The 14,072-nt window shown below is 41.1% G+C and overlaps 1 protein-coding gene across 4 annotated transcripts in view; it reads right to left on the bottom strand.

The window, feature by feature from the left end:
• AHI1 (Abelson helper integration site 1) overlaps positions 1 to 3,068 on the bottom strand; it is a 102,214-nt gene extending 99,146 nt beyond the window's left edge. For all 4 annotated transcript variants that reach the window (XM_050894626.1, XM_050894627.1, XM_050894628.1 and 1 more), the window contains exons 1-2: positions 3,009 to 3,068; positions 119 to 190 (exon numbers count right to left, since the gene is read on the bottom strand). In XM_050894626.1, coding sequence (XP_050750583.1) covers positions 119 to 128 — 10 coding nt within the window. In that variant the 5' untranslated portion in view covers positions 129 to 190; positions 3,009 to 3,068. The remainder of the gene's footprint in view (positions 1 to 118; positions 191 to 3,008) is intronic.
• Between the last annotated feature and the right edge of the window lie 11,004 nt (positions 3,069 to 14,072).

Below are 14,072 nucleotides of genomic sequence, written 5' to 3'. Positions count from 1 at the left end.
GGACTCAAAACAGACCCAATGCAGCATTAAAAATCTATGGACAGAAGTAACTCCTATCATTTGCATCTAGTTCTGACTATAAAATATGTATTGGAAATCAAAAACAAAGTGTTCTTACCTGCTGGCATTTTCAGTCCTCAGTTAGAAGTGGCTCAACACACCAGCTGCTTCTTCCTCAGAATTCACCATTCTATGTAAAGTAATTAACAACTTTCATTAACATAACTGGTCTATAGACTTGAAGCTAACAATTGAATGCATGCTAATTAATATCAAGGATGAGCACAGGTCTTTTAGGGAAATATTTCTTTCTAGACTATTTGTCTAAATTATTAGAAGTTCTCTGCCATCAAATCTCAGCTCAGGAATCTCAGTGTCTATCTGATACTTGTTATTTGAGAGTAAATAAAAACCAACACTACAGCAATCTAATTAGCTATATATTTCTGGGCAATAGCCAAATACTTCAGCCTTTTAAAAAAACCTACAGCTTGTTTAAATAATAATGACCCATGAAGCCATTTATATTGAAGCCTTTCTAATCAGGTTCCTCTCCTGACAGCATCATCAATGCAGTCAGTAGCCAGCTGATAGCCTTCAATGCAAAGATTAGTATCTGCCAGCAAACCTAACTTTATTACAAATCTCTAAATATTTATGTTTACATAAAGCATTTGTATTTTACATAAAGCAGACAAGCAATTACATGAAACTCATTTCTCTAAAGAAAACGTTAGGCACTCTTGGTTGTGGAGAAAAGCCTACAAATGCAATCCAAACAAAGCTTGAAGGCAAATTAAAAATATTACACAGCTTTATCTTTTCATCAAGAAAATTCAGAATGTTTTACAAAAAAACTTCAATACAAAAAGCTGTTTTGTAAACAGTGGAACTAATGAAACCTAGCTTTCCATGACTCTGTTATGTTCCCCTTAGCCTTCCATGCAATGAACTATTGTACCTATCTCCCTGATAGCCCATCAGGCAATAGCTCCGAGTTCTCCCTAGGTAACAGCTCCTGTTAGACATCACTAACTCACATTCACTGGACACCCAGACTACATCTATCCTAATAAATTAAGACGTAGCATTCAATACTGCCAGGCTATATGGTTGCATTATCCCCAGCACCATTTTGGTCCAAGCCACCTAACACTCAGCCAAGCAATTCCTGGGTACAGTTTAGGAGTTAGTATGGGTTATTATTAATAGGCAGTTTGCATGTGGCCACTCTGATCTGGGGCAAAGAGAGTTTAATAGCATTAAAGTGGGCCAAACATTCCACTTGGCCACAACACTAAAAACCACTCCTGGGCACACACATCTTACCAGCACAGGAAAGAGCCAAGGCTACACTTACGTTCCCAAGCATCTGCACTACCGTACCCTCAGATCCCTCTCATATCTCTTTCACAGTGTTACTTGCTTCTTCCCTGTCCCCCACAGGCTACATACTTTCAGGTCATTTCACGTTTGTTACTTACAGTAGTTTGGTCTGCTGGCTAGCCAAACCAAACCAAATTAAGAAAAAAAAGGCAAAGTGTTAGAGTTGGTTTGGGATTATAGAAGTGCTGATTAGTCAGTTGCCAGGTGTCATTAGTTTATTTCATGTATTAAGGAAAGCATTTACAGTAAGTATCCAACAACATAAGGATGTTTGAAATGAGCAAGGATGACCAGAAGGGACTTCATAGGAAGAAAAAAAAAATGTGTTGTTCTGTAATACGCTTCATCATGTCACTGACAAGGCAGCAATATTTACACTAACTAAAATATGTTTTGACTCATAAAGCAAAGCTTTACTGTCACAACTAAAACAGTAACAGTTAAAAATAACACTTCTTACAAGAAATGAAAGCAGAAAATATTATTGAAAAATAAATCTGCTTTTGCAATTTATACCTATTTATACCAAAAGGCCATTTTAAAAGTACTACAGTTATTAAGTGCTGCTTTTCAAGTAGTCGATTCACAATTCGCTAGAAAACACTTATAATTTGAAAGAGCAGAAAACTAAATATAGTTATAAAACACAGCAGATTCTATCACTTTAATCATTCACTGAGGATTGCAGGAACATGGAAAAGTCTCTTAGGATTACTTGAGTGATTTCAACCACCCCTCAAAAACTAATTACAAACAACAAATGAAATGCTGAAGTGGTCTTGAATTTAAAACAAAAAATATGAGAGACAACATAGAACACGAGCAAAGTAAGTGCATACCTATTTCAAGTATGGAAATAATTTTATCGTCAAAGGTTAAATAAGTCACACCACAAAAAACCTATAGCTAAATTAGTTTTGCAGATACTTTTGCTTATAGTGGAACAAACACCTTTCCAAAGGCTGGGCTCACCTCATGTCTACCAGCACTCTCTGTAAAATGCATAATTTGCCAATTTCACCAGTGAGTGCATCATTTTCTATTCACCTTTATTTATTCAGTAAAAGTCTATCCTCTTGTGGCAAAAATTAAGAGATAAAGTCCTCTAATGATAGTGTTATTATTTTACACACATTTCCAATTTAGAACTACATGACCTTTGACATGGTGCATTAAAGCAACTATTAGACTTGTGTAAATATAGATCATTAATCAACACGGGTAAGAACAAGGCTGTTTACTCAGTGTAATCTCACCTTAAAATAGGAGAGATTTAATCATATATCAAAGTTCAGCAACCAGAGTGCCCCAATCTGAATAAACTCCGTTATCATTAAGATTAATCTTGTAAGATGCATTTTTGCCTGATCAGATTTGATCTCTTCCATGTTAGTTAATAAAAGGTAATCCAGGAATGACAAAAATACATACGTGGAACAGTGGCATATTCCAGCTACCAGGAATAACCACAAAAACAAAATCATGAAGCCCAAACTTCCAAGAACTACTATATACCTTCCTGAAAATCATCTAATTTGCTCTTCTCTAATATTCTATCTGTATTTATAAATGTGATTCTACATTAAATTCTTGCTCTTTTCACAGTATTTTACAATACTCACCGAGTTGCTATATTCCGCATCCGTAATATAGGAATTCTCTATGCAAAACATGCCACAAAGCCCACTATTCACAAAAAACACTTTTATTGATCACTAAAAAAAAAAAAAAAACTCATAATAAAAAAATCAAACCTATACTATAATGGAGCAGAATATACAGAATCTGTACTACACAATGGGAAGTGGCAAATTTCCTAAATAATTATGACCATTTAGGAAACTGAGTTGACAAAATATAATTGCACACTTCAGGATTTTCATGAACTCAATCCCTCATTTTTCTTTTATCGCAAAAAGTGAATGTTATCTTCAGTGGCTGAAGACAAGCAGAACATCAGGCCTTGTTTACTTCTCATCTTTTAGATGAGATCAGTCATCATAGTGGGAAATCTTGGGGTTTACTAGTAGGTTTCTAATTCAGCTATCTGTAGGTATCACTACTTAAAGATCTGAAAAAGCTTTAACTCAGAAGTATACAGCAAAATAACACTAAGTCGAATCTGTTCCTCTTCACTAATGATAACTGTGACATCAAAAAACAATCTGGCTTCATTCATGAAAATTCAGTATTTAAGCCCAGAAAACTGACAGACAGCTTTATCATTACCATGTAAATACCTATGTACTCGCATATCAAATAAACACCACTAAAAATGCAGTAGCTTTCTACCAGTTTAGATGTGCCTGTAAAAACCTTGTGTTCACACCAATTCAAAAGGATGTTTAAAAAAACTGGTGCTACCCGTCTGAGTTTTCTAATAGCAACGTTTCAGAAAGCTTTAGCTTCAGAGTAACTGCCATTTTTTTCCCGGAAGATTTGGCACCTTTCGTTGGTCAGAATAAGGTTGAAAACAGTCTCTGTCTGCCCTGATGGCAAAACTACGGACTTCAGTTCTGTATAAAGACATACGGCTTCTATTGTTTACTACATTTTAAGTCTCTACCTTGTCTTAGATCATAATTATGAAAACGGGTTCTCATCAAGAGACCACCCTAAGTATTTTGATTTCCAAAGTGGCATTCTGCTTTGCGTAGAGACATAACGGTAAACAACAAAGATACACAGGAACGTTCCTAGCACACGCCACAACTGGACTGATGGGGTTAATTGCATTTAATGCGCAGATGCACATCCTCATGCGGGGGAGGCATCACTGCTTAACATGTCAGGCATGGAGAAGCACTGTATCTCCACGTGCCGCGGGGTACAAACTGACCATGCAATCTCACCTGAGTAAACTACAAAGCGTGTACCGGGGGCGGGGGGGGGGGGGGAATACTAATCAAGGGATTACGGCTTCACGCGGCATTACTTCATTCCACCACGCTGCACCGAGACCAGAAGACGACAGACGCGCCGGCCTCTCCAGGCCGCCTGTTCTGCCTGCCCCTGCAGGCAGCCCCCGGCGTTACTCCGAGCAACCCCGCGAGGTGCGGGGCCCAACTCCCGCTATTTCCCGGAGCGCGCCCCGGCCGCCCGCGTAACCCCGCACTCCTCGGGCCCTGGGCAGGGCTGGCCGCCAGCCGCCCCCCCCGGCCGCCTAACGCCGCCCGCGCGCGCCACCGCCGCTGCTGCCGCGCGCGCCAACGGCCGCGCCACAGCCCGCTCCGTAACGGCTGCCAAACCCCCGGCGGAGCCCCCCGCCCCGGGCGGGGGAAGGGGCCGGCGGCGGGAGAGGGGAGGGCCGGCACGCGGGAAGGGGAGCCGGGGGAGGGAACAGAGGCGCGGAGGCGTGCCCCTGCCTACCCGCCTCTGGAGCCGCGCACGAGGACGAGCGGCGGCAGCGCCCGGCGGGACCCCGGCCGTGCACGGCCTTCCCGCCCGAGGCGCGGGCCCTGCCTGACGCGGCCCCGCTCCCCCCCCGCCGCGCCTCCGCAGCGCGAGGGCATCACTCACGTCGGCCCCGTCCACTTCCGTGGCAGCGCCGCGGCCAGCCTCCCCCCCCCGCCCCCCGCCAGTGGTCTCTCCCTCACCCCGCGCTCCCCCTCCGCAGCTCCGCGCAGGTGGTTTTGCCGAAAACAATCACAGCTGCCAAGGAAACAGCGCACGTGGCGCATGCGCGCAGGCGAGCGGGGTGAGGAGGGGCAGGAACGAAGAACCCGCGAGGCTTGCGCCACACGCCGGGACGGCTTAGGCAGCGCACCCGCGTGTATTTTCCCGCCGGAAAGTCGCGACGGCAGTCACGCGCATGCGCGATGAGGCCGCGCGGCGTGAGGGAGAGCGCCTGCGCAGTAGGGGCAGTCTCGTGGGGACGAAGGCGGCGTACGGGAGCGGCGGCCGTAGGTGGTCCTTGGGCGCGTGCGCGGCCCTGGCTCTCCTCACGCCGGTTTTCTGCGCTGGCGGGGCCGGGCGGCGGCTCTGTTCGGCCTTGGCGCCCTGAGGCGGCGGGAGCGGGGCTGGGCCTGGTGGTGAAAGGAGGGAAGCCGCCTGCCAGGGTTCTCCTGCCGCGCTTCTGCCGGCTTGGTGGCGCCGTTTCCCGGCGGTGCTGCCCTCCCCTCGCGGGGTTCTGTGAGGGGGGCCCGGAGGCGCGGCAGCGCTTCCCGCCGCGGACGGAGGCGCTGCCCGCCGCCAGGCCCGCCACAGGATGCGGGCCGGCGGTGTCTGGCGGGGCTGGGGGGGACGGGAGCCAAGAAGAATCTCCTGGGGGTAACCATCCGCGCAGAGGGCGTTTGCTGGCGCAGAAGGGGGCAGGTTGCGCCCGCCTTCTCCCGCTGCCCTTACGTGCCTGCCCGTGGGAAACGGGAGAGGCCTACCGATCTAAAAGCGGTGCGCGTTGCAAAGATGTCGTTGTTAGACTAGGGCAACGTGTTTTACAAAACAGAAAAATCTTAGTAATTAGCTCAGCCGTACCTCTTCCCGGGTTCCAGGTCTGTTGGTAGTGTTGCTTTGCTCTCATGGGTGACGAGCTGATTGCAAAAAGCTTACTGAAAACATGAAATTGGACTTCAGAAAAAAGAGACTGTGAAAAGCTTTAGAAACAGGGGAGCCCTTTAGCGGTATTTTATCTGTTTAAAAAAAAAATGTCAAAAGTACAGAACAGCTTTCGAGTTCAGACTAACAAAGTTGCTTGCAGAAGAATAAATTCTCTGGGTAATGGCCTCAGTTGGAGTCAGGAGGGTGTCTGTCAAATGTTTGGAGCAGACGTCAGCGTTTTGCAAATGGCAGCACAAATGGATGTCCTGAAGCTATGCACATACTGGAGAAACTTTTTCCTGTCTGATTTAGTAGATAATTTAAGATGTTACACCGGCTGCTGGAAGAATACACATTCTGAAACCTTGTTTCCTTGTTTCTCAAGTATTAGTAGTGACAGATGCTATTATCTCTTTCTGGTACTTACCTGTCCTCTGCTTTCTCAAATGCTTACACACTCTCAACTGCTAGGTAGGGGTATTAATTTCTTTGTAAGGCAGGTGTTATGGATTGCCTTGGCGTAACACAATTAAACAAAAAAAGATAGCTCTTCAGCATTTGTTTTGCTGCTTTTTATCCTTAGTGTATCTCCCATTTTTTTATATCTCTGTCCTTGGTAGTACCCAAAACTTGATTAAATAATGGCCTTGAACAACCTGATCTCAGTTTGAAGTTGGCCTTGCATTGAACAGGAGATTGGACTAGATAACCAGAAATCCAGATGTCCCTTCCTAAGTTGTGTGATTATGACATTATTTGTTACATTTATAATTAACATATGACAGTTCTAGTGCTAGCTTTTACAGTAGCCAAGACACTTAGAATGGTCTTGGGGCTAGTTGTAAGGTAGACATCCTAGTAAAGGCCACCTTTATTTTAGTGTTGTGGTCCCAGCAAGTTGCAGCAAAGGATTGAAGCTTTATCCAAATTTTCAGTATAGGCAGGACAACTACAGTGGATTCTGATCTAATCATTAACAGGGACACCATTCCTGATTATAGCACACTCTATGTCTGTAGTCTGGCAAGGTTCAGAAAAAAAAACCATAGGTTTTTTTGTACACTGTAATCCAAATTTTAGCCCCAACTTTCAATGTAGAGAAAATGACAAAATGGTTCCCCAAGAGAATACTGGTTTATGATTATTGTGATGGGTTATCTCTGTTTGACTAGCCTTACGTTATCTCCACGAGTTGTTTAGGATGCAGCAGAAAAGCTCTCTCTTCAGTACCCTCCTTATAAATGTCAATACCAATCCTAACAACTCCAGTACAGTCAAGAAACAAATAGCTCCGTACCTAGCTTGTCAGCTGCGATCTGACAAATTGTGCTGAAAACTAGACATTTTCTTGAGAATCCATTATAGGACAGTGACTGGTGAAGACAGACTCCCAAAAGCTTTCCATGTACCATCTTGCGCAGTAACCTGAGAGCTCCCTTGCACAGTTTCTCAGTTATCATCTGGTATAATGCTGCATAAGCGCTGTTCTCAGTAAGCACAAGCCTACACATCATGCACATACCCAGATATTCTAGCACAGTCTGCAGTGCCATCTCAGTGAAGTCTTCATCCTGGTTATTTGAGATGTCTCTGCAGGGGGCTTTTTTATGGCTCAGCATGTTTAGTCCGCTGAGAGAGTCCTTGTCAGGAAGAAAAAAAAAAAAAAAGAATTACACTGCTGGACCCTCCCATGGCTGCACTGCTAGGGAGAGGGCTGTAGTGACAGGGTTTGAGGGTGTATAGTAGTATATCTACCATACAATAGAATCACTTGCTTACAGATGAGGGAGGAGCCTAGAATTAGATTTAGGCTTTTGGAGAGTAAGGGCTGAAGAGGTAGTCCTATATTTTCTGAGGCTAGTGCAGATAACAACTGAAGCAAGGGGAATTTGAGGTAGGATTTTTGGAAGCTGTGTCACTTGTTTTTGTTGATGTTGTGGTTAGTGTATGGTTGAGATGGAAGGGACTGTAAAGCTAATGGTATTGCTGGACCCTGTATACCAGTAATTTAGGAAGAAGGCTTTCTGGGGCAGACTCAAAGCTAATTGAATGGGAGATGGAGTTCCCTTCACTGTAGTGAAGCTTTTAGGTTATGATTAAAGTTCTTCTAGTAGTTGGGACAGCAGGAACTGTAGAATATATTGCTGGATATGACAAACCAACAGGCTTGTGGAAAGTGAGGCAAGCTGAAATGCAAAGTGATTAATCTTTTATGGTAAATTCTGAAGAGTGCTAGTCAGTCTTGAAATTATGCTTCCTGTGAGGATTAGGATTGGGGTTAAACGAGAATCTTCTGTGGGACTAAGATGTGGGTTGGTGCCCACCGTATAAAATCCCAGGGTATGTAGGGTTGTAATTCTTAGAAGGGTAAGTACTGAGGTTATTGCCAGATAGCTTTTCTGACAGCAAGACTGAAGCAAGATCTTACTTTTCAAATCTGTTGAAAGGTAAGATCATGCAAGTCCCCCAGGGCTTGGATGAAAGCTGAGCCTGGCAGAGTGAGTGTCATATGGCAGCTGCGAGGCTCAGTTATGGTTAATTCAAAACCAGTCGTTTTTAATCATTGACATAGAAAGCAGATTTGATATTGTCTAAGATTTGACCTGTCAGCAGCAGTAATGGGCTACAAGGCCTTCTAAATAAACCTGGCACTAGACATCAACAAGTTTTCCTAATACTAGTACAAACTTGTGACAAGTTTCCAGGAATACTTGTTTCATGAGAGCGTCTTAAAGAGCTCTGTGGCCATTACACCTATGAAAGACCCGAGGTATTTTTGCAGTCTGAGTGCTATAAGCAAGCAGTGGTCAGGCCCATTTTCCATGTCGGAGGAGAATTCCATCTCACCTCTTCAGCTGACTTGTTTAGTTGGATTTTTTGGGGGAATAGGCAGAAGGAAACACTGCAGCTCTTAGTCATAAAGAATAGATTCTGTGATAAAATCAAGAATATAAGTCTGTGTTAAATTTGATACAGCCTGGGATAGTTAAAAATCGCCATTCTGGAGTTAAGAATATTCCAGATACAAAGCTACTGTAAGCCAAGATTTGACATGCTGATCTAAAGATTTTTTTCCCCTGTGTTTCTTCCTATGAGATCCTATGTCTTACAGTTCTTCCTATGTACTTTGCATAATGCATAACATGATCTACTGATATTAAACAGTTCTTAAGGTTACTAATCACACTTTCACTACAGCTAAAAATGTTGCAATATGTATTCCAGCGTCAGTGTCACGAATATCCTTTGTTCCATTTCCTGGCAGTGAAATTTTTTTTTAAAGATTTAAACTTCGCTCATTATTCAAAGGCAATGGAAGTCAGGAGCAGCATCTAAGAAATCCAGCCTGGGAACTTTGACAGCCCCCAAAATAATAGGATTAGTTTTGTCTGTACTTTGATGGCCTGTGGCACAGACCAAAGAAAAGAAAGCATATTCCAAACACAACACATCCTGCCCAAAAGCATAGACAAGTGTGCAAATCCTGTTCTGCTGGAAGGAGAAAAGACTTTTGAAAAAGATAGAACAGTTATGATGGATGCATGGAGTTTTTCAATGGATTAAAAAGCATGTGCTCACTGTGTTCACCTGATTTTTCAGTTGCAGGGGCTTGTATATAGAAGGCTTCCCATTACTTACCTTACATTTGCTATGTGTGGAAAGTAGAAAGGGACAGGCACAATGATGACATATTGTAGTGTACAGCTAGAAAGTTTGTAGATACCAGATGTATTCTGAAAATCTCACAGGAATTCCAGAATGAAGAATGGATCAAGGTTCTTGTCAAAGCCTAACTTTCAACAAAAGGGTAAAATCTGCAGAGGGACAACCTCTAGGTGTCAGGTGAGTGTACAAACAGAAACAGGATTTGGGGTTGGGCAGCTCAGCTCTAAAGACGCAGTGATATTTTGGCAGAAGTTAATTGTTTAACTGATCAGTGGGTTATTTTCTCTTGATAGTCAAATGCAGTTTCTGTTATTGGGTATTCTGAGCAAACGAGCTGATTGTTTGACATAAGTTGAAGCTTGAGTAATTTATGGGGCAGCTCATTGAAGAATTTTAATGATATTGATAAGAAAAAGAAATGTCACAAAAATGACTTTAAAGTCAATCGCCGACTTCTTTAAAAAACTTAGAGACCAATTGTGCAAGATGCTCTGCATCCTGAGAGTATTGCATCTTGCATGCCAAATTTCTAGTGCTTTGAAAGCAAGTCATAAAGTCTAACTATTTTGGAAAGCTAGTGTTCCCTAAATATGCAGATATTGGCAGTATAAATGTCTGTACATGCTTATTTGGCAGCGTACATTTGTGTGGCCTTCTTTCAGAGAGCTTCAACTCTTTGAGCTGAGAAGATTTCCATGTTAGTTCAATCCTTGACTCACCACTTACTCCTGAAGTGAGTGCCCTTAGTTCAGGGGGATACGTAAGCATGTAATGTACTCAGTCCTTTCTCAGAAAAGAGCTTTTGCATGTGTTTAAGAATGTCCTTTATCCTCAGTGATTTTGTTGAGCCATAGTTACCATCTTAAAGTGTTTTCCTGAGTAGGGACAAGAAACAATTATTGCTGTGGATTTTTTTTTTTCTTCTGTTTTATCACCTTATTGTGAGTGACAGTTCTCCCAAAGCTAAAATTCTGTAGTGCAGAAGACTTATTTTGCAGTTTACTACGGTTTTTACTTCTAGGCGAAGAGCAAAAAATTCTTGTATTAAAATTCAGCAAAACGTCTAAAGAAACCTACTTTTTTTCTATTTGAAGATGTTTCCGGTTTAGGACTTTGAAATGTTTTAAGAAACTCAAGCCTCAGTTGTCATATTAATGCAGAGACTTGGAGCAAGGCTGGAACTATGAAGTAGCACAATCCTAGGATCTGGTATTAATAGGAAATGTAAGATTCCTAAATTTTTAATGAGTAATTTTATTTTTCATCTTAAATGGGCTGAAGTTAATAGGAGGGTCATATCAACGCTCCGTCACGTCTCAGATTGTGTACCAATATGTTCAACATACTAGATTATCTATTTGTAATAATGTGTTATATTTTTACAACATGAGGAAAAGAATAAGATAAACTCATTTTGTTTAACTGCCAGAAAACTAGGTTTCAGAAGCCATGGGTTCAAATTGTCTTTCCAGACAATGAGGTCATGAGCCCTCTGAAGCGAAATTTTGATTGCAGTTTCAGTAGAGTTACGTGTTTCTTGAGCAGTATCGCCTGAGGTATAGCTAAATCTCTACTGATGTTTTCATGTCTTCAGAACAAGAATGCTAAGTCTTGTCTTTTTGAAAACAGGTTATCATCTGGAAAGCTATTATGTTCACAGAAAGCTGCAGGTACCTTGCCACAGGATGGCAGTGTAACAGCACATGTCATTAAGTCTAATTTTTCTGAAGTGTTCTGGAAACATTGGAGCTAGAATTTGCCTGCAACTCAGTGCAGCTTTATTGCTTTTTAACTTTTGAAAATACCATTGTTCCCCTTGTATGGTTAGTGCATCTTTGCATACATTTTAATTACATTGTTTTCCTTTTGTGTTGTTTATTAGCTATACAATAAGCTTTAATAAAGAATAATGAATCTCCTGAATTTCCCTATTGTGTCCTATGATTAATAGTCTTTTATTTGTAGACTGCTTGCCACAGTCTTTTTTTAGAAAAGTAATTTATTCTTTAAAATGTAATTGTTGATTTGTTTCAAAATTTAATTGTTGATGTGTTTCATCTGGTATCTTTTCTTTCTTTTAAAGGGTTTTATTTTTTTAGCAGGCCAGTTTGGAGATTTCAGTTCATAGTCCTTTGGTAGGTTCTTATAACTCTATTTTCAAAGCCTTCAAGCCTATCTTTTTAATCATTATTGTTTATCTCACAGGGATATTTTATCCTTCAGTATTTTATTGAGGTTCATCTCTTTCCATGCTTCCAGTAGTTTCTTGAGTAAGATTCACTATTCTTGTCAGCAAAAGTGTTGCCATTTTTTAACTTGGGAACTACTTTAATAGTTCCGTTGCAAATATGCTGTTGTGCATCCTTGTTGTTACTTGTTTCTAATCAATCTGTTCTGGAGTCTTGGTAGAGCTTCAGTGAAGGTATCTGAGAGGTAAATGAAACAATATGAATTTGTTTGCCTTCATGGCAATTTTGCAAGCTGTATTTATCAAAAACATTACTGTTTTCTGTAGTTTATATTTTTATATCAAAGCCATTACATTTTTTCATCCTTTTGTGATTAGCAAAGGGATAAGAAAACTTTGGACTTGTACTGAAGCACAAGAGTCTGCCTTTCTAGGTGGACTCTGGGTGATCCAGTTGAATGTGTTGCACTTGGCCAATGCATATGAAGGAGCTGGTTTTTTATAGAGGGCAGCTTGGGCTTGAGTGTGTCTAAATATCAGTCAAACATGAGATATCTTGCAGTGACTTTTAAAATTTATTCAAACTCCCAAGAAAGATGGGATAAGTTTTGACTGGGTTTCATTTTGTTGTGAAGCAATCTGGGACCAAATAACATGAGAAGTCTCATCTTAGTTTTGTACTGAAATTCTGCATTCAACCTAACATGCAGTTTATTTCTGCAGTGATGGGCACTGAGTTATTCGGTAATTTTGCCTTTATTAGGGTGATGTGCTGGTACTGTGGTATAGTCAGATTTTGGTATCTGCCCAGCAAAAACAAAAACTTCAGCTTTAATTTGTCTTAAATGCACTGTTCTGTCAGTTACATATGAGGTTTATAAAGATGCTTTAGAAGTCAGTGTAAGTTGACATTTCAGATTCATTTCTGAGTAAAATGAACTCAAAATGAAACTTAGTGAAGAAAATGACTAATTAAACATGCAAATGGTTTGATGATTGAGAGAAAAATGAACAGAACACATGATTTTTCATAAAATGTTCCTCCTTAAGTAATGTGCAAAGCAAGAACACAAATTATTTGTAAAGATGCTTGTAGTTTAAAAAAAATCCTGCAATCCAGATACTCAACATCGACAAGATCTAAATGTCTGTTCTCCCATTTCTGCCAGTTCTTTTGGGCAAGAAAGCAGGAATTGACTGAAGATAACTTTTCTACCTGTTCAATTGTCAGTGTTGGCTAGCTCTACAACCTTCTCTCCCCATCTCTAGACATCTTTACGAATCCCCTCTTGGCAGGTTTTTTATATATCTTTACCCTGTCACAATGCATAATAAGTATCTATTTTAGCCATTTTTTCTATGTACATTTTATCAATTCTACATTTTCTAACTCCTACTTACATGCCTGTCTTGATTCTGCTACCTCCTGAGTACAGGCATGACTTCATTTAGAAAGAAGTTATTGGCAAAAAGTTTGTCTTTTCCCAGTTTCTGATTTCATTATATATTTATTAACTCAGTTCTTAACTTTTGTTTCTGAGACCAGAAATCTAGGAATTGTCCTTGATTCTCCCTCTTTTCCTTCTACACTCTGGTTTTCTCTCAGGCTTTCTCTGTCTACTCTTGGAATGCAGTCAGAATTTGTACTTAATGTGGTATTGCCTCCTTTTTCTGTTTTTGTACCATTTTTTTTCTTGCCTGATACAGCTTCTTCTTATGGTCTTTCTGTATCCTCTTTTTGTTAAGCTAGATAATTTAAAGGCAGCTACTCTTTCTTGTTGCTGCAAGAGAATAGAGAGAAGTCTTTTGCTTCAGGATGTAGAACTTAATACCCATGTGTTTTGCCACTGGTTTCCTGTCACTGCAAAAAAGCCTTGTGAATCAAGGACATAGCAGCCTGACCACATCAGGGGCAAAGATATCAGATGCAGGTACATAAATCAGTCAAATGGAAAACCTACTTTGCATAATACCAATGTATTGGAAAATAACAGTATCAATGTTAATTGATTTACTCCTGAAATACTTACTAGATACTTTTACTACTCTCATCTCTTTGGTATTTTGATGGGCAAGGTTTCTTGCTAGGTGTTTTTATGATTTTGCAAACAGTTTCTTGCCTATGGTCATTATATTATTAGCAGTCTTTTCCTAAGATCATAGGTAGTCAGGTTCTACCTATCAGATACAGTAATTTTCCATCATTCTCCATTTCAGCATTATACTTCTTGGTTCAGTTATTTTACTTTTACATGTCTCTGGTCTCTTGATCATTTCTCTGACTTGGGCCTGCAGA

This window comes from Gymnogyps californianus, chromosome 3 (genome assembly GCF_018139145.2).
Source record: "Gymnogyps californianus isolate 813 chromosome 3, ASM1813914v2, whole genome shotgun sequence".
Taxonomy (NCBI): Eukaryota; Metazoa; Chordata; class Aves; order Accipitriformes; family Cathartidae; genus Gymnogyps; species Gymnogyps californianus.
The sequence above is the reverse complement of the archived record's forward strand: the minus strand, read 5'-3'. Positions and strand labels throughout refer to the sequence as shown.